The sequence below is a fragment of the Callorhinchus milii genome, unplaced genomic scaffold, assembly GCF_018977255.1.
Source record: "Callorhinchus milii isolate IMCB2004 unplaced genomic scaffold, IMCB_Cmil_1.0 Scaffold14, whole genome shotgun sequence".
Taxonomy (NCBI): domain Eukaryota; kingdom Metazoa; phylum Chordata; class Chondrichthyes; order Chimaeriformes; family Callorhinchidae; genus Callorhinchus; species Callorhinchus milii.
Genome location: NW_024704755.1, coordinates 5065860 through 5087953, shown reverse-complemented (window position 1 = coordinate 5087953; position 22094 = coordinate 5065860). Strand labels below are relative to the sequence as shown.

General features: G+C 37.3%; 1 protein-coding gene across 1 annotated transcript in view; it reads right to left on the bottom strand.

Annotated features, from left to right (window-relative positions):
- Positions 1–22094, bottom strand: part of nfat5b (nuclear factor of activated T cells 5b) — a 46853-nt gene that overhangs the window by 24166 nt on the left and 593 nt on the right. The window contains exon 2 of the mRNA XM_007889293.2: positions 3220–3342. Coding sequence (XP_007887484.1) covers positions 3220–3342 — 123 coding nt within the window. The remainder of the gene's footprint in view (positions 1–3219; positions 3343–22094) is intronic.

Below are 22094 nucleotides of genomic sequence, written 5' to 3'. Positions count from 1 at the left end.
AAATATAATTTCTCTGACCTTCAAGCATTGGTATTTGAGTTTTGTCCATCGTACATGCATATTGCATTTCTATAGATTTGTTCATTGCTCAATTTTTTATGCCCACCTCATATTAGTGCTCATTAGCAGGTTATTCATTAATCTGGATATTAAAATTCCAATTGAAGTCTCCATACCAGTTAGTCATTTACAGTTTAACCATTTTTTATTGGATTTTTTTATTTAAAATATTTTTTGACCTTTCACAGCTCAATTTTCACAATTTCAACCCTTCTCCCTCCAAGCAGACAATTTTGGGCAGTCTTAAAGATTGCAGAGTTTTTCCAGACACTGGAATCCAAGCCCCAACAGAATTCTACTTCAATCAACTTCAGACTCCAAGTTGGTAACTCTGGTGATGAAGACTATGAACTTGCAGATTCAAGTCTAGGTTCCTAGCAAAGACATAACTGCTCTTAGCAGTTCTCTTCCCTGGCCACTACAAGGCTCAGGTCACCTACCCTTAAGGAGAACAATCACGAATAAAACATATCCAGGTCACCATGTTCCTTCTTGACAGCACCCCCATATTTGTGTCCAGCTTCACCTATAATGTAGTTCTGGAGAGGATCAAACTGAAATATTAACCTGCATTTCTCCTGTAGAGATGTGACACTTAGGGACATCTTGCCTAAGCAATAGAAAATATGTAATCAATACCAACATTTCCCCATCAGCATCAAGACCATGAGATGCCGTCCGGCGTGGAGGGCACTATATAAATCCAAGTTGTTGTTGTTGTTGTTCAGCTTCCTGGTGACTGCATAAATGTATTTGTTTTTAAACTATGATAATCTGTTTTTTGGACAAAATTGGGGATCCAAGCAACTGGAGGATTTAAAAGAGAATTTAGGAGATAGGAATTTGCACAAAGGATAGTGAGATTGCGGAACGTGTTGCCGAAGTAGTGGTTGAATCAGATAGTATGCGTTCAAGAGGAACTTAGACCTTCACATGAGGGAGAGAGGAACAGAAGGGCGTGGGAGGGAGCAAAGGGTGGGTGGAGACTTACGTGGAGTATAAACACTGGCAGGCATAGACAGATTTGACCGAGGAGCCTATTCTGTTCATTTTTTTGTAAATCTTTGGTAACTGTTATTGCTTGTAAATTGATATGTTAACATCCATTGGAGCCAACTATACTACGACTTTGTCCATGAATTCCTCAAATACAGTACTTGTAAAAATCAGATGAAAGTTTCAAGACCACCTTGATTCTTGATGTTTTGGAGGCAGCCATGATCCTTCCTGGTGCCATTTGCAACCTCAATCAGAGTCAACTTCAATCCCAACTTAATTTAGAATTGCTAATCCTCTTTTCTTGAAAGAACCAGACTATGATATGTGGGCTTTTCCAATTAGGTGGTATCTACATCTCTTCATGCTAGTTATATAATGACTGTCTTATGTGTATTACTGGAAGTGATGCATTGTTGTTTCCAGTTTCAGATTAGAGCATACAGAGCAGTATTATAGTGGCTACTTGAGGCAAATTCATGCAAATACATCTAATGCAAGTCTTTGAGGTGCTGATTGTAAAACACATTGGGTTTATTGGTGTGTAAGTTACTGGAATGGTTCAGAATGAAGTGTTATCTTAAACCAAGGCATCCTTTGAACTGGAGTAAGTTTTATTCAACACTAATTGAAAATTCCAAGTTTCATCCACTGATGTGAAATGTAAATCAATTTAAGACTGTGTCTCCGAAACACTTTTACGCTGCATTTATAGCAGAAATTCAACGCCATTTTCATGTTGAATCAATGCTAAAAGTCCAATACAAATGGGGCACAAGAAGACAGGTAATAATAAATCACTTCCGTTTCGCTTGGATTGCAGAGCTAGGTCAGTGGATCCAGATCATTAACTTCTCTCTGATCTGTTATCATGTATTCAATCAAAAGCTGCTCATTTAGCGAACTAAGCATTTAAATGTACGTTAATGACTGTTTCAAAGTTGAAACGTCTGCACTCTACAGTGCACAACGGCTTTGCTGCTGGTTCTGATGGATATACAGATAAAGACCCTCAAAAAGCTGCTCAGAAATCATTGCCACTTGCTATATTCAATGTTGAAAAGGTTATGCAATTGCTTCACAACTTCTTTGAATTTGTAATTTACATTGTTCAAAAAATTTCTCAAATAAAATTACATTAACAAAAACAAATGAAGTAAAAAAATACAAACCGGTGCTTGTGGGAATGGTTATTTCTTACTACACTTGGGCTTTTGCTCATTAACATGCAGTGTGCAAAACCCACCTATTGGAACTGAAGTTATTCTCCTGAGATGGGATTACAGGATTATTGTTATAGAACTTCCCCACTGCAGTAATCCTTATTTTGCTGCACAAATATTTACAAATTTTAATTGCGCATTTCAGCAATCTAGTGATGTCAAAGTAAATGGAAAATGACCACACTACAGGATAATGCGGATCCGTACATTTTCTCCCAAAACCTGAACCCATTAGCAAATCCTGAAAACAAATCTCAAACTCAATTAATGAATGAAGTAAACAATAGATTTGGAAATGGTTTGTTTTTTTAACGGACCTTTCAAGTCAGGCTTTACTATAAAATGATTGATTCTATTCATCTGGGAGTTATCAATCCACTATTTTTCTCGTGGTAGGGAACAAGTCATGTTATCATAAGACAAAAGTTTTGTTTTCAAGAGACAAGTTCCCTGAAAATTTAATTTGTTATTTTAAGGATAGTTATATATAGTAGAAGACAAAAGTAGAGAGTATAAAAACATTTACCAAGAATACTTTTGTAATATTTTCAAATACTGAAACAATTATCAGTTTAGCAAATGTCTATGAATAATTATACTCATATTTGTAATTTAACACTGTAGCATTTTAAAAATAGCAGTGTGCTTCACAAAGATGGTGTCAGCTTGAGACATATGATAATTATAATCACTGGAAAGATTCCATAATCCAGAGAAGGGGCCAAGTAATTTTAATGCTGTACTTTTTTTTAAAACTTCCTGCACACTTTATCTTTATTTACACCAGTTTCCCAGAAAAATAATGTTGGTGACTACAATTGCCAGTGATTATATTAAATCATTCTGTGAGAATTTGATTAATTCTGCTCGACTCCTGAAACTCTGCCTAGCAATCATATCTACAGTTAAAGAAGAAAAGTAGTTGAATAGACCTGCATACCAGCGGCGACTGTAGCTGAGGGAGGAGAGCCTGCCTCACCACCACTTTTCTGACTCATCGATACAACACTTGTCTCACTTGCTGGAAGCTGAAGCTGTTTTGGTAGTAGGTCATACACGGATTCTACAAGGAGGCAAAAACAAGAAAAAAATATCCATTAATTAACTTATTGCATCCCAATGTTAGTGATTTTTTGGGTCTAAGCCATATAAAGCCTCCTTGTGTGGCATGTTGAAATTGTGCATTAATTCCTTTTCAAGGTAGTCTGAAAAATAGACCACTGGAGCACCAGTTCTCAATTTCGCTTGAAAGTGCTCAGAAGTCTCTTCAGCACAGCAACATAGCCTCTAGGCATTATCATTTGCATTGTAGTTGCACAAGTAAATACATATTTTAGTAAAGGGCTATAGTAACATTTATAGACCAAAGAAAAACTTTACAAAGTGTCTGTGCAGTAGCTTTGGTTATGATCTATTTTATGCAAGTCGCAGTGGATTGTACATTATACCACAGGATGGCAGACATAGGTTAGAATCCAACAGATTGTACCTGACAATATTGTGTTAAAAGAGTTAGAGTAAGAATGCGACTGTGAGGGAAATAAACTAGCATCAGATTCAAAGGCTATTATTGTTGCCTCCATTAGGAATCTGCTACCAAATTGTTAACTCATATTAATTCAGCATTCTATTCCATTATGAAATTGAGTTTTCCTTCCATTTGAGTTTGTAAGATTGCTTGGATTTGTGATCTGTTCTGCAACAGTAGTCTGCTGTAAATCAATATTGTTGTTGGAAGAAGGAAATGGACTAAAGCTAAGAGTTATTGAAGTGGAAATGGACAGGATATCTGAAGTAAATTTTCAGCTTCCATCACCAGCCTAATAAATAAAACCTCAAGACTTCTGGATTTAATTTACTTTATTTAAAAGATCATTTCAATTTTTACAAGTAACGATTCAATACGCAAATCAACTTTTACAATCCTATTTCATTTAATCATCTCTTGAAAAGTAGTTATTTTCTTTTTATACAGTTACTGAAAGGGCAGTTTTAAAATAATGCATTTCACATTGTAGCTCATGACAGTTTAACATTACAATTTAACACCTGCTTGAAGAAAAAATGGAACATCAAAATAGCTATGCTCGGCTATAAAAATCCTTAGAATTTATAACCTCTGGATAACATACATGGAATATACAGATTCTTAAAAGCACGTGGATTTCCTGGCTTAGCTCAAGTCAACCTTTTGTACCAGAAAAGAAAACAAAGTGCAGAATCTTTTTTGATGCTCCTTTCCTAATCAATATTCAAGCATTTTTTGTCCGTTAAGAGGACTCAGTGGTTCAAATCAAGATATTTCTATGAAGATTCTAAATATTGCTTCTTAATTGATCAACCAGGAGGTTTGCTCAAATAGCACAGTAAGAGATCCAAGTTTTTGAATCATTTTATTGCAGTTTACTTTCAATGGTAAAGGCTTTCAGCTCCATAGTTTTATTCCTGCTTATCCGCGCCTTATCACACCATTGAGATGTCTTAAAGTGCTTCACAGGATATACTTGTAAAGTGGAACTGACTGTATTTTGTGGGCGAAAAGCAACAGCCAGTTGCGCGCAGCAATATCCCACAAACAGCCATGGAGTGAATGACAACATTTATTTTGAGGATTGTTGACTGGGACTCCGGGAGAAATTCCCTTATTTTTTTGAATAGTGCCAAGGGATCTTTAACATCCACCTGAACAAGCAGATGGGACCTTAGTTTAATGTCTCATCCAAAGGATGGCACCTCCAACAATGGAACACCCCACCTGCATTGGAGTGTCAGCTTAGGCTATGTGTGGGGCTTGAAAGTTATTTTTTGTTTGCAAAATTTTAAGCAGGATACACATTTGGAATGATTTTTCTCTCTCACACACAAACATTTTTTCACTGTTGTCTGTATCAATGAAGGGTTTTTGCATTTTGCCAAAATTTACAGGGACTTTGTTGATGTGCAAATAACCTCTTGCATTGTCTACTGTTTTCAATATCATAGTTGTGTTTTGGAAGATTATTTTAATGTTAAAATTATCCAGGGTCCTTACAGATACTTCTATTGATACTTTAAATGCTTTCATTATAGTATCATGTAACAGTTCCATCTTCACAATTCTAGAACAGTGTCAGTACATTGTACAAATAGTCAAACAAATCAGAACATCACGGGGGATGGAAGACAAAATCGTTCCTCATTCCCAGCCCTGGCTGCTTACTTTCGGACTTGGTTGGATAGTTCCAATTCTCAGCTCTTTTTCAACAACAACAAATTACATTTGTATACTGCCTTTCAGGTCGGGAGGACACCCGAAGGCTCTGGAATCATCTTCACTCATTTTCAGTCCTTTTTTCCCCCATTCAGCCAATCTCCGAGGCCTAGATCACTTTGCCTTATTGGACACAGCTTCCTGTTCTGAATGATCCTGCTGGAACAAGTGAAGTGATTCAAATCTTTTGGGTTTCCTTTCAACTAACATTACCGTGTGCTGACCATAAGTGTTTTCGCTCTCTTTTTTTAATGGCTGAATCTTCCCCTTCAGGTCTGCTATGTACTAATTTTAGGACATCCTTGGGGAATTAAGGGATGCTGACAACCCAACTGTCAGTTCACTGATTATCCCTGAGGCTTTTAACATTAATGGATTGCCTCTTGAATAACATTGCAAACTTGTAACCAGAATTCACCACTGGTTTGCTGAGTTTTGCAGACATGCTTAGTTGCATATTCTGAGAGCTTTCCTTGGTGAGGACAATTTGGTGGAGGAAATATAAATATGTTTCCCATTCGGAATTGCTCCACTGCTGGAAATTACGTCACATCACTTCATAATATTGAATGGCATTAGTCATGAGGGAAGAGATAAATTTCATCATATTAAAAAAGTTAGCAAAGACTGGAACTTATACACAGTTATCTTCTTGGGTATTTTGATTGAATGGAAATACTCATTTTGTCATGGTCATTCACCTCAAGATAATGGTGCCCACAGATCTGAGGGGAAGAAATGAAGTACTTGGCAAGTGTCCAAGATGTTGATACAGGACATGTCTATCACAGACGGGATTAATATAAACTCAAAACAGTTGTGAACTTTGAATGGCTACCAGTTTTTTTAAAATTAAGGTAAATCAAAGAGATATCCTTCCTCTTCGTGCGTATTTCAAGCTTATATTCCATTTGCTTAGATATCAACAAGAATGAAATACTTAAGTACAATAATAAAACCTGCCCAACCAAATTAATCTTCTGCTAGGCATCAATACGATCAATCAGAATAGGAAAGGTGGCACATTTTAAAAGGAACAAAGTGTTTGGTTGCTATTATTTTTTCCTTTACTACACTTCTTTCATGTCCTAAACATGGACCTTGTCATCTATCTTAATCTTAAACCATTGTCAATAATGTAATACTGTAATCATTTACCATCGATTAATTTGCTAAACCATAATACTATTGTGCCCTATAGTTTATTGCCTCACTTATTTTTTCTGAAAACTACTGCAGCAAAATACGAAAACCAACTTAAATTTAACAGTGTGTACCTTCAATTGAACTACATTTTAGGCAAGCATGCAGTTTTAAAAATTAAGTAGTTGATGCAATTCACTACTTTCTGCTACCTATACAATTTAAAACAATTGTCTCTCAAAGTATGATTGTTTCCTTGAATCAGAATTCCACTGTCCGTATCCTCACATGCACCAAACTGCACCACGGTCACCCAGTTCTTGCCAGACTCCACTGGCTGCTCGTCGCAGAATGGATTCATTTCAAGATCCTTACACTCACCTATAAATCACTTAATTCCCTGATACTCCCCCCCCATACCCTTACCGGTCTAACCTGTTCACAGCCCATCCTCGGAATGCACTCTTGGCTCAGCCTGCTCAGGTCTTTTACATGTCCCTCGAACCCTCCGCTTAACCATTGACGGCCATGCTTTCAGCCACTATTCTTTGAACCTCTGGAACTCCCTGCAACAATCCCTCTACCTTGCTCCCTCTTTACCCCTCTTCAGATCGCACATTAACAACTTTCTCTTCAACCTCGTCTACGATCACTGTCCCAGGCTTGATGTCAAACCATGCCATTGTTAAAATGTTACTGCACGTGAAGGGAAATATGCAAACTTGATGAACTGGTTTAATTTGGAAAAAGATATATTTTTGTCAAATGTGGCAAGAATTTCCCTGCAGTCACAATTAGCTACCTAGAGCTGCAGATAAAATAGTAGATGAAAGTCACATTGAAGACTTTACCAGAGATTATTTGATTAATTACCTGATGAATGTACAGTGTGGGCCAACATGCTACTTTATAGAATGTTCACTATTCAGTTTGGGAACTAGCAACTGTTATAATCAGAATGCATCTTCCCATCATTGCTTTCACGAAAGAGCAAAAAAAATGTAATGAACTACCTCCATTTGCTATTTAAATTGCAACTATCCAATAATGCTGTGCCACTGTTTCAATATCAATGCCACCAGTTTTGACCAAAGAAAGGAAAACATATGAAAACATTTTCGATGAAATATCCTCTGAAAATAACATTCCTTGTTCCCACCTTCTTTAGCAGTAGAAAGGCTGGCGATGTATGCTCGTAACCAACATGCTTGGAGTTTAGCAATACCAACAGATTTATATTTTAAAAAATTATAATCTGTATTTGTAAAAACAAAGTTCTTCATAGCCTTTGAACTTCATCCCATAACTACAAGTCTCTGCAATATGTTTTGTTATTAGTATAAATCAGAAAGTCAATTATATCACTCCAAATCAGACCGGTGAGGCGTACAAAGAATGCAGTGCATGGCTCTGTGCCACAGACTATGCAAACAGTTCTATCTGCCCCTGTGCTAGCACTATTTAGAAAAGAATCAATTCTTTCTTTTCTTACAAATCAGGGCTTCTTTGCATCAAAATATTCTTCCATACCATATAAACTCACCAGTTTGCCAACTCCTTTCAATACCTGAAAGTACACCGAAAGTATTTAATGCACTTGAAAGCCTATTCAAAGGCACACAAGGGCAAATGCAGCAGTATTTCTTCAAATGTTTACAGTAGCTACCATTAGCAGAATGCACTGATAAAATCAGAAATGGACTCAAAATATAATGCAAAAAAAAGCCAATATCAGAGAAGTATTTCACTAGTATTTACCAACCAAGTTCTGATTATATCCCAAATATTAAAACTGGCCTGTTCAAGAACAGCCTTTATAAATTGAAAGAAAGCTTTCCTCGCTTAAAAACAGTGTTTTGTATCTAAACTCTCTGTATCTAAGGCTCCAGGTTTCACTTAGAATAGATTTGATTTTTTTCCCCCCATCCCCTCCTCTCCCAATGGTGCAAATCGTTTTACAAGTATGCGGTTTCACTGGAGCCGATACCAGATCTGCGGTAAGGCAGTTAATAACCTTAACGGAAACAATGGTGTAGAACTAGAAATGCCCCCAATGCCCTCCAATACGGAGAAAGAAAAATCAGACAAGGTTCGCATGACTTACTGGTCTTTTGAGCATTTACAGTAAAGTTTTTCTTTATGCTCTCAATACAAGTCTGACAATATTTCTGAGATAATTGGCTCTCAGGTGAGCTTGAAGAAAATGTCCTGACTCGTCAGATTTTTTGTTTTTTGAAAAATTTCTGTTCAGGGATCAGCAATTTTGCGAATGACCTGTTGCAAAGGATTAATTTGACCCTTGTGGAAGAGGTTAGCTATTTGATATAAGGCTCCTGGTGGGCCAGATGCTCAAATCACAAAGTGGCTGAAAGTTCAGGAACCTTGGAGTTGTGCTGTAAAGATAATGCCGACATTCTACATATAAAGTAACAGATGGTTTTAACCCCTGACAAAAATGCATGTGAAATAAATTATGAAATAGATTCTTCAGATCTACAAATGATAGGCATCTCATGGAAGCACACAATCACTGTACTCAACACCAGATTAATAAGGAAAGCTAAAATCCATGTAACCAAATATCTTGAGTAGTACAATACCTGATCCTTCTGCACATTTCTGAAAATTTCTGCAACTGAGTGCAAACAATTCATTAATCTAGCTATTGATTATTAAAGTCCACTGCGATAGTAATAATTTTCCAACTCTAACACTTACAGGCAGGAAAATTGTTATAAATAATCTCAAGTATAGTCTGGCTCACTTCTCAGCTGCTTGTTGCTAAAGATGATCCTCAAAGGTTTAAGGCTGGAGCACCAGATTTTATCCATATAAACTTTGCCATACATTTCTGAAAATGTATGGCAAAGGTAACACAAACTGTCTCTCTACTGAATTTCCTGATACTTTGAAAACAAACAGTGAATATTATCATCCAATGACCAATGCATTCTTCAGGACCAAAATGGACCAAAACGGCTACTTGCAGGCATTATAAATAATGCACCTGTCATTATAAAACACGATTTTCTAGAAAAGGTCCTTTGAAACTAAATGTTAAAAACTTCAAAAATAAAACAAGACTTTTATTCGAGCCCTCTTAGAATTCTGCTATGTAACAGCTATTCTGAAATTGGCAGTGAGTGAGGAGTTAAAACCACAGCAAGCAATTTCAAATAAACTTTAAAAATTTGAACTCTGTTACCTGATTGCTGACGTCAAGCAGGTATCAGAATCAGATATGCAAGGTTAAAAGCTACAAGCTAAAATGGGGACAGCAAAGTTGGTTCAACTTCAATCTCCAAAGAATAAAATGAACTTTGTTACTATGAATGCTAACTTTTCAGTCAATAGTGGTCAAGACTGATCTGCTGAATGTTTACTTTAATTTGTTTAACCATTGGAGATAAATCCGTTCAACTGAACAAACGTATATTTGAACCAGTGCCACTTTAAGACCCAAAAGCCAAAAACTCTAACTATAAGGAGGTCATGAAAAGCAAATTAAGGAAATCCTTAATAGTGAAACAAATGGTACTTATAAGGCTTACAAGATAAATTATGTTCATGAACTAAACTAGAGCCCAAATATTTCAAGTTAAATAATAAACAGAAGGCAAATAATCAACCAGGAATGTTTCAACAGCCATCAGATTAACAGCCAGCAGCAAAACTCCACTCTTCAATCTGCAGCCAGAAAATAAAGTGTGAATGAAAAGATAGAAAGAAAAATAAGATTTGCAGAAATGCCAAGTGAATATATTCTGGGTGCTACAAAATCAAAAGTTGCATGCACGACGGAGAAGGGAAGAGAGAGGTATGGGACAGAGAACAGGAGGGGGGATTAGCAGAGGTGGAAGTCATGCAGGATAAACTCCGGCACAAACTGGTTGAGTCAAATGGCCTGTTTCAGTCTTTGTAATTCCATGAAACACTACATCCCTCAAAATGTGATGAATGAAAAATGCCATTAATTGAGTCGGGAAGTAAAATATTCCTGCTGCTAAGTAATTCAATATATTATCACATTACTGTAATCAGACAAAAAGATAGTTCTTCCTGTTTAGCCACTAAACATGGGACACTCAAGTCTCAAGAATTTGCTCAACAAAGCTAACGATAAAATTCAACATACAGTTGTTTATTCTGCATCTGGCAATTCAAAAGCAATTTAACCCAACTGTAGATGCAACAGTAGTATAGTGGATTGGCACATTGTTCTTTCATCTAAATGTCTGAATGCAGGCTACTTTGATTGTGAAAACTCTTTCTGAAATGTGCTTAAGTTTTAAATGAGAGAAGCTCTCAATCCAGCTCTTAATGGTCACTCATCCATGAGTGGAATGGAAAAGTCACCCTGAATCTAGGGATAAGGTGCGTTGTTAGAAGTGTGCAATGTGAGAGTCACCTCATTCTAATCCAGTCTATATTTACTATGCAACGCTTGATGCTGACATAGATTACAATTGGTTCTAGTGCCAAGAATTATACACTGAAAAGCATGCAATTCTCCTACCCACCACACAAAATAATCAGATCTTGAAAACATTCACAATAAGGTAACATCAACTATTAGTTCTATAAAAAGTCAACCTATTCTTATGCAAGATACAGTATTATATGTATATACAAAGTTATATAGGGTATAATTGGTTGAATAATTGATATTGAAAACTGTGGAAAGATTGTAAATCATTAATCAGAGACGCAAAGTAACTTAAATGAATATTTCACTGTTTTGAGCAGCAGTACCAAACTGATTGTGTATTTGTGAGAATGGCTTTCAACATATTTGTTAAATAGCTGGTGGGTTTAGCTGAATCCAAGTTGCCTGGTTTTAGCTTCAAAGAAAAACAAACATTTTTTTATCCATTGCACATAGTTCAGATTCTACCCTAGCGCTCACCCAGCAAATATACAAATCAAACTACCAGGCAAAGTAATACAAGGCTATGAAGCCCCAAACAAAACTATGCAGCAACACTGAAAATGCTTCACGTATATGGCAAGTTCTACCAAGCTATTTAGAGAACACAAATGGGATTTTTTTCCCTTTCAGTTTTCATTCCTTTTCCTCAACACAAGATTTTCTACATCTAGATCATCCATCTCAAATGATGAGTGGGATTATCCAACCCATATATAATGCAATCCAGTTTCTTGAAGATTGTACCAGTAAACAACTAAACATTCCCCTCATTTCTCTCAAACTCCAAATAGCTCCACACAATATTTCTCCCTCCCTTCCTCGTGCTGTAATTGTACTCATTGTAATCAATCTCATTGCATGCTTTCTGATTCACTAATTCTTTCCCAGGATCTCAAGGTGGTTAACTCCTTATCCGCCTCATTCATCTGTTTCTCTTACAATCTCCACAATTCTAAATCCGAAAGTTTGGTATTATCTAACCATATTTGTTTTCTCTGCTCCATTGGTGTGAGGCACAATGGTCCTTGGCACTACAAATCATGGGAAATGATGTGTGGAGTCCTGTAGCTCAGTGGTTAGAGCACTCGCTTTGCAAGTGAGAGACGTGAGTTCAATTCCAGGCAGAGGGCGAAACTTGGGCAAGTTTCCTGACTCCACACAGAGCCTAATACTAATCCCTCCAAAACCAAAAACAATAATAAATTGGTCATTTTCAATCTATGACTGTTTGTGGGACATTGTTGTGCGCAATTGGCTGCCGCGTTCGCCCACAAATATACAGTCAATTCACTTTACAGTGTGCTCTGTGAAGCGCTTTGGGACGTCCTCCCGACGTGAAAAGCGCTATATCAAATGCAAGGATTATTATTATTATTATATTCAAGTAATTTATATTGAAAGTTAGTTGCTTGCTAAGACCACCATGTGTTGGTGGATTCATTAAGAATCATACCACTGATGTATAAGATCAGCTTTTTTGATAACAGCCTTTTTGATAACATTAAACAATGACTGGTTCTCCTCAACCCATGCAAGAGGAATTCAAATCAGGAAGTATAAATCAGTTGCTTCACCTCCAGCAATCAAAACCAAACATGCATTCTCCTTCATGTGGCAAAAACATCCCTTTTCATTTAATCCTGGAATCAAGGTTTTAAAACAGAAAAGCACAAATAGTTTGCTTACATTGGTACCACTAACATAAACATATAAATTATCAAACAATACTCATGTTTACAAACATCAATAGAAAAAATAACACAGTAGACGTAGAAAAGACGTAGAAAAGGACACAATGTGAACTCATACTCCATGTTGACTACTGACAAAATCCATTTGCTAGATGATTGCTAAACCTGAAAAAATATTGTTTTAAAAAACAACCAACTGTCTCTTACACAATCTCAACCCCTGGCCCCTACCACAAACAATAACTAAGGACTTAAGTACATAAAATGCTGCAAGAAAAGTTGTAAACATATTACCTACAAATGTTCACAGACAGCAAAAAAAAGAGAACAGATCCTATGCCATTTATGGCTCAGATTCAGGATCATTGAAACGATGTAAATAAAGATTTATTTCTAATTTATGTTTCTATTTTAGCCCAACAGGTTAGGATAGTCCTAGTGGGCCAGGTATTTGTGCTGTATGGTTACCATAATTCTCATGTTGTTACTTTTCTTTTAGGAAAAGGCTGGGATTAAAATTCACATTTACTTTCTATACAGGGGTACTGTTGAAAGAGTCGTTAACATTAAAAAAATGTGCATTTTTCTCATTACATCGAAATGTCTCATAACGCTTCATACATATTTTACTCTCAAGTGTAGTGACTGCTTTGTAAGCCAAAATTGTAGCTATGAATTTGAATTCAAAAATTCTATCCTACCCTTGAATCCTCAAACTAATCACTTAAATTGTGTGTTGTGCGCTGTGCAACACAGCCTGTCTTGTCCTCAAATATGGTAATTTCACTCTCAAACAAAAGTGTAATCCTAAAGGCTCACTTGGATTAATCACCTGCATCTTCAATACTCAAGAGGTATTGCCTCATAGCTGCCCAGTATTTTATCTCACTATAGTTGTCTGCTGAGATCAAATCCAATCAGGTTGAAAGCTGAATCGCACACAACCTTCCAATAAACAGATGCATATTATTTCTAGCTGTGGCTGGATAAACGCTAGTTCAAAGTCACGAGATTCAAAATGTCACAACAATGTTCTTGAAAATGCACTATTTTTGTCCTATTCTCACAGGGAAGTGCCTTTTTTACTTCATGGTAACTGAGGTGACACACTATGCACAAGCTGTAGTTTGCAGTACAGGGAAGAACCACGGCCCACATGAAATAATGGACTGCGTGCATCAAGAAATAAAACGCTTTTGATCTTAATTTCTGCAGTAATATAGTGCCTTTAATGTTGGGAGGACGTCCCAAGGTGCTGGTGCTATTACTATATTTTGTGCCCAGATATTTAAATGCCGTTATATCTTGCAAAAAGTTTAACAACTTAATGCAATGAGGTACAGTAATTGAAAACAAAATATTTATTTTTTTTGTACTCAGCGACAGAGCATTAAATTCAATGTAAAAAATGTTGAACTGCAACTGAAATTAAAGTAACACCAGTGCCTTATTCAAATACCAAACTAATGTATATTTAATCTTGTTGGAAGCATTGAAAATACTGTATTGTATTTAGGTTAACTGCTTGACCAACAGAAATTACCTCCTCATGGTGCCCAAATGTGAATACAAATTTATTCTCAAAGCTGCAAACATAACTGACTGCCAAAAAGCACCATCAAATTTATGCTCAGCACTGAGACAGGGCATCAATTGTACATTCATTCTCTAACACTGTGCCCAACCAAGGGGGAAATAAAATTTAAGACCTTGCCTTGAGCGATGTGACTCAACTTGAAAGCCAGGAATCTGAATAACTATTCACCTGGAATACACATTTTTGTTAAGTGTAATTTTATTTTATTTATTTTTAATTCTGCTGCCTAAATAAGGCTGTTATTTATTTACAGCAGTTTCTAGCCAAGTCCTTTATTTGATTTTACCTGCTAGTCAAAATAACTTTCTTAAGGACCAGACTCACTGGCCATGTTTCATCCATTTAAATATAATATGAGTACTGCATCTTCAATATTTCCATTCCTTTGAGCTCCTAAATCCATTTCCTGTTCAAAAACTGAAGGAAAATGAAAACCTCCAATCTATAAAGATATAAGCCTACAGATGCCATGTTTTTGTTTGAAAGTCAAAGAGACAAGAAAATAAAAGCCTAAAATAATCCTTGCATTTGATATATTCCGTAAAGTGTAAGGAAGTAATTATGCAGAACTTTCCCTCAGGAGATTAAATAGGTAATGCATAGAGTCCACAAAAGGGGAAACTATATGTGGTTTGTGGAACAATTGAACTTGATAGGCCAAATTACATCTTCTTTTCTTTATTGTTTTAAAAGTTCAGTTCTTAATTGTTTAGCACCCATTAATACAAAGTACTTCAAGTCCCCAGACTATTACCAACAGGTAAGCAGCACTGATTCTGAAACTGGAATGACTGGAAACCAAAAGTCCAATTTATATTTCCTGCTTCCAATCATGCAATAAAAAACAAATGGTATACTATATTACCTTTTACATTGAGAGGACGCCTCAAGGCCTTGGACAATCGAGAGTTTACACCAGAGCTAAATTCCAAGCAATCTGTTAGTCTGCTCAAGAATATTTTAGGGATCAATTTTGAGTGAAAGCTGCACAAAAGATAGATATGGCCAAATTTCAAATCTTAAGAAAAGGAAAAACAATATTTTACTGGCAATATATAATAATACTGTACATTGTATAGTGCTAATAATTATCTGTCATTGGTTATTAAGTTCTAATCTGTTAGTGGTTTCAAAGTGCAGGTGATTGTTGCTGGTTCAATGTAATCACATCTATATAATGAAGCTGATATGAATGTATCGCTAATCCTAGCACTGTCACATCATAATGTCCCTTCAACCAAAGCGTCTCTGATCACCACGATACTGACATTCATGCAAGCAAGCTGTTGCAGGAACGATCTTTCATTCCAAAGTAGCACAAACAGAAATCTTTTGCCGCAGTTGAACATGTGCAGTTTGTACTTGCCATAGGTTTCTTCAGTTGCCATTATCTTCAAATAGTAAAATATGTGAATGGAAAGGAAATACCCACTCAGAGGTTCTGAAGAGTTTTTTTTAAAGTGAATTTGACAACATAATTAGAGCCTGCATTCATTGTTCTTAACTCTGATATCTCACAAAACAGAAATGTTGCAAGACATGATCTGATCCAGAGATAGCATGCACCCAACCAACCTCTTGGAAACATGTAAAGAGTGACAGAGACTAAAATAGTTTTCATTGTGCCTTCTGTGAGCAACCAATAAGGAACAAAAAGGCTACTTGTGGTTCAGGAAAGTTGGCCATACCTGGCACAGCACATTAGTGTGACTGAATATGTATTTAATAGTTGATTATTATGCAGTACTGTGTGCTGATGCAGGCATTAATTTCCAAGCAACTAGACTTGAGTTATTTGGCAATATGAACAGCCTACTCATAAAGTAATGGGCAATCATCACTGATCTGGCATGCATGATTTCAGACAGATTCATTATCTTAACCAGGCTCTTATCCATATTTTTGGATTTTTTCCCTCCAAAAAAACATACTGGAGAATTGTTTTTGAATTTTGGTTTCTGAGAATTCTACAAGACAAAAACTACACACAAAATTTCTAATTTGATTTTTTTTAAAAAACAACTTAAGGAAAATGTATATTTAATATTAGTAGTACAGGAGATAAACAAATACATAATTATATTATAGTGCCTTCTCTTAATGACCAAGGGCCCAGATATATTGTTATATCACAGCATCAACAGCAGCTAATGCAAGTTAGTGACCCAAAAACCTAGAATATGCAGAGATCTGCTATATATGGTTTGCAAAGAGCTAACAGAAGAAGGAGTTTAACAGGTAAGTAACAGGGAGTGTAAGGTAGCATTCAAATTTGTTTAATGGTTTACTGAACTTGTCCCACTCCTACGGTCACTAATCTACTGTTAATTCAGTTGTATTAAGAAACTTGAACAAGCACCTTGCAGTGATTTAAAGCACTGACTCAGTCTCACAGTTGGGTCAACATTCATAAGCCATACAAATCAAATTAGAACTGTTCACCCCTCACCCCCAACATTAGAGGCCAAGCATTCATACACTATGACTGTACTCTCTGGATTCCCTCCCTCCTACTTCACATCCTCTTTACATTTTCAAAACTCTTCCAAAAACTTATTGTTTCAACCGTACTTTCTGTTAACACCCTCCTACCCCACTTCCCATCTTGCTCAGGTTCCTCTCCGACTCTCTGAAGCACTTTGAGAGGTTATCCTATGTGAAAGGTTATACAAGTTGCTCAACTGAATTACTCAACTTTAAACTTGAAACCAGCCACTTATTATCATATACTCTAATGAAGCGGTAAATTTTGAGAATATGTTAACTGCATTGCTTAATTCTTCACTAGCAATGCATTGTGAACAAAGGTTCTGGTTTTAAAAAAGCACTCCAAAAAAATGATGCATCAATTGCACACATACTACACCTAGTCTTTTCCTTTGGAACTACTGAAGATACAAGTTCTATTACTATTGCAGTGTGAATGTGAACTGATACTTTTTGCCTACTGTTTGCTTAGAGGTGCTCATTTGAAACAGACGCAAAAGTTATATTGTTTGTTAGTATAAATAAAATACAATACACATTTATATAGCAACTTCACGTTGGGAGAACAACCCAAAGCACAAATTTATCTAACTACCACTTTCAATGAAATTTGTCCAAAGCAAGCACTCATTTAAATATTGAATGACTTCTTTCCATGGTTAATTTCCAAATATTCCTTTTTTACCTGAAAAAATCTTTTTGCACACTAACTATGCCACTTCCTGGATATCTGAAACAGCAGCTGTTTAAAGAGAGGTTTGATCAATCCTTCAAAACTGCTACAAATCCTGATTTTATATTTATGGTGATTTTATTGTAAATATTGTCTTCAGTCACCTCCTCTCTTCTTCCCCATCTCCCACTCTGATCAGGCTCCCATTCTCTCATTATGAAGTACACTGAAATGCCATATATGAAGGGTGCTATGCAAGTGCAACTTATTTTTTCTCAGCAAAAGTTAAACTGTAAATCAGTGAATCTCAGGTTATGGTCATTTTTGTAGCTAGAAAACTAAAATGGATAACAACAGCAATCTAGCAAGCCTGTAGTTAATCTAATCTGGATGCACGAGTTGCCCTTGCCTTTTAACCCTGTACACAAGTCTGGCAACTGTCTGTCTTTTCTATGTTAAAAGGTTAAAATATTGTTCTTCAAAAACCTCTGGAGCTAGACCAATAAAAAAAGTAAACACTCCCAGGAGACAGGCTGGTTACATCCAGCAAACAGAAAAATAACATAATTAAAACCTATTAAAACATCAAGGATTATAAATTACAGCTCTCTAAAGAACTGGCTTATAGTTTTTTTGTTTTTTTAAATAGCCTTCAGGTTTTTATGATTTCAATTGTAGATGTTAATCCTTCTGAAGCTGGAATTTAAATCAATTGACAACAGCATGTGGTGGTGGTGGCAGCAGCATACTATTTCTGGAACACTGCCAAAACTGAAAAAAGCTCTTTGGCTGTACTTCAGCTATTTCCATTCAGAGTTCAATGGTGTACTGTAAAGCACTTGAAGAAGCTATGTTAATGCACACGTTTTGTACAACATGCTGGCACCCACTCTACAAAACGATTTCTCCAGAAGGTACAAGGACCTATTGAAACTTGAACAAAATCAACAAATTCAGAAACTATATTTTTGGAGCAACATCTTGTACTCAAACCTGCACAAAAATACAAACCAAAATGGGCTTTATGTGCACCACCTACCCAACTGGGTACAAAAATATTTTAAAAAACAGTAGCAGTACAATTTGCACAATATTTTAACTGCCAACCCTGTTTTTGCAATAACCATTACCAACATTACATCTACTTATCAATACCACAATAAAGTTACTGAATGTGAGGTTGTGGTTTTGCACTTTATAAGTACCATATATAAAATTACTGTAACCAAAGAGGGTTGATATTGTATCAAAGATGTGTGGGTAGCGTTACACAGGGTGAAAGAGTAACACACTGCATACTTTTGGGAAGATTCAAATGTATGCAGGGGATATTCTGTTCTCATTTCAAAGAACATCAATATCTGGAACATTAATTTTCAAAAGAAAGTTATCAAACTAATTTTCTTTGATAACATTTCTTCCAAACAAATATTTTATGTACAAAAACATTCCTGTTTCCCTAAATAGCAGGTTTAATGCCCCAAACAAATGTTTGTCAATACAGATGAAGTAACACTAATATTTTTGCATCACTTTACTTTTAGGTTTACTCATTAAAATCAACATACTTCAAAGTATTTCTTAACAGAAAACTTAAGATAAATTTTGTTCAATCTTTGTATTGAATTGCAGTGTAACTGACAGCCACTAAGGAAGCAGCAGCACTGATTTTGTTTTAAATAAGGCAATGAATGAAGAGTAGATAGCTGACTACTATTTACATACAACATCTTACATGACGGTCCCGGAAATCAGATACGGCAATCATTTTACTACTACGCACAAAGTGACAACTAGTCTAATCTTGTACCATAAACTATTTTTAAACACATATTATCACACACTGGCTTGGTTCTGTTCCTTAGTAACCTGCCCCTCCCCTTTGTTATCGCGTGCCCAGCAAATTTTGCTCTCAAATGTTTGCACCGAATACTCTTCCATGTAAGCAGGAATATTGCTACGTTAAAGGAGAATAACTGCAAGGTTACAGACTGGATGTCTCTAGATCAAGATAGAACTATAGCAGAGAAAATAAAATCTAGTCAATCAAGCTTCCACATTAAGCTCAGACAGGCATTTTGCATAAATTTGTGAAGTTGCCTTGCAACTAGCAATTAACAATTTATGTACTTTCTTATAATTGGGTATGATTAACTACATAGAACATTAGAATGTAGTGCTTTCAAATTGAAGAAGTCACAATTCAAATCCCAGTCTTCCAATGCAGAATCAAATACGCAATCCAGTATCCAATTGATTCTGAAAAAGATACATTTCAATAACATTGACCAGTGTCTGCAATGATTCCATCATAGGCTTCAAATAATAAAATGTTATTACTACAAGCTTCTAAGATGATACTTGCATTTGGTGTAGCACTTGATCATATCGTTGAAATGTTTCAAAGCACTTCACAGGATCTACTGTAAAGTGTAGTGATTGTATTTGTGGAAAAATGTGGCAACCAATTTGTGCACGACAATTACCCACAAACAGCTATCAGGTAAATTACCAATTTTACCTGGGGGGGGAAATTGTTGACCAGTACAATGTGGGAAACTCCTTACTTTATTTTTGAATAGTGCTATCTTTAACGTCCACCTGAACAGGCAGTACCTCAGTTTAACACCTGATCTGAAGGAGGTTACCTCTAAAATTCAGTACTTCCCAGCATTACATTGGAGTGTCAACCTGGACCATAAAGGGAAAATAGATCACAATTTTAAAAAAGGGATCACGTGCGTTATCAAAGTTAACATTTTACGAAGGAATTCGAAGGATTATAAACCATGACAATAATCACTTGAATTGTTTGAGCGCGTCAGGTTCTGCATTTAATGATGGAGCTCTAATATTTTCTCTGCGTTGAGCTGTGTATGAGGGAGAAGAGGGCGAAGTGAACTTGTGTCTCGGAGTTGTGTGTGAAGCTGATCACACTTCCTGATGCTTCTCCAGATCTTGTGTCAGCCTCCTGGCAATCATTCAGATTGGCAAAATGCCTGACAGATATCACTGTCATAAAAATAATGTTAAAAGATTCCGGAGCTGGAAGTGGTGCGGGCTGAATTAAAAACAGGTTGGGTCAGGTTTTTCCCGAATCCACCAAGTCTTGCGGAGTCAACAGTTGCAGTCCAACGCACGTATACATTCTCTCTCACCTTTTCATGCAAAATCATTGCGAGCAACACCCGAGACGCTCACCACGTGTGGCACACGGCCGTGTACCGTGGGTCTTGGTGCCGGAATTCCACTTTTATGCCAGAATTCCAAGTGACACCTGAAGGAAGTGTCAACGTCTCCACCTCCCACCCCCCTCCTCCCTCCCCCCCCCCCCACCGGGGTCCTGGGGTCGGGCTGAGAAGGGTGCACACTGGGGCCAGGCAGCAGGAGGCTCGGGTCTGTATGGCTGTACCCAGGTTAATGGTCAGTGTGAGGGTGTGTGGGGGAGTGGGGGGTTGGAGGGCTCTTGCGAGTGCGCGGGTCTGTAAAGAGGGGTGGGCCCAGCGGGTACTTACACCCCTCCTCGGCTGTCGTCTCGCTGTTCCGGGTTCCCACCCGCCCTTAGTAACCCGGTGCTGTTGCGAGTCGGGACGACGACGACGACGACGACAAAATGTTATGTGGAGGATTATTGGCCGGGATCAGATCGCACAGGAAACGGGCTGTGCTCTCTCAGTGCAAACCGTGCCGGTGTTTTTTTTTGTTGTTGTTTTGTTTTGCAGCACTGGTTCCAAGTGCTCTGTACAAAACATATATATACACACACACAGACACACACACACAGAGAGAGAGAGACGTAAACACGTCTTGTCGACCTAACTTTCGTTTCAAAAGGAAAGCGTTGCCTCTCAACGCCCGCCATTGGCGCCTCGTGCTCCCCCAAGCCCCGTCTTCCCGAATGACGGCTCACTCGGAGCCGACTCCCCCCCTCGAAGGGTGGATTAGGCCGTCAATCAAAGCACTTTTGCACGTCCAAAGTTGGGTCGAACACCGAGGGAGGGAGGGAAAGGGTCGAATTCACCCAAACAGAAATTTGCATCCTCCCACTTCTTCCTCCCTCCCTCTCTCTCCTCTCTCTCTCTCTCTCTGTGTTTGTGTGGGGTGGGTGGGGTGGGGGGGGGAGTGATAAAAACAATAATAAATCACGATATCAATTTTAATTTGCTTCACGCGCACTGACTAAAAAAAAAGGGAGGGGGGAAACCAGGAAAGAAGCAAAAAAAAAGGAGAGAAATAAACCATACGATGAATCAAACCCCCTTCCACCAAACCTCACGGCCTTAACAAAAAATACGGACACACACACACATATGTATATATACGCGCACATAAACACACACACACAATATATATATGTATACATATACATAATGAAAATAAAGCTCCCTCTCTCCAAATAAATTTAGCTTAGAGCCTGTGTGTGTGTGTGGGGGTGTATGTGTGTGTGTGGGTGTGTGTGTGTGGGGGGGTGTATGGGTGTGTGTGTGGGGTGTGTGTGGGGGTGTGTATGGGTGTGTGTGTGGGTGTATGGGTGTGTGTGTGTGG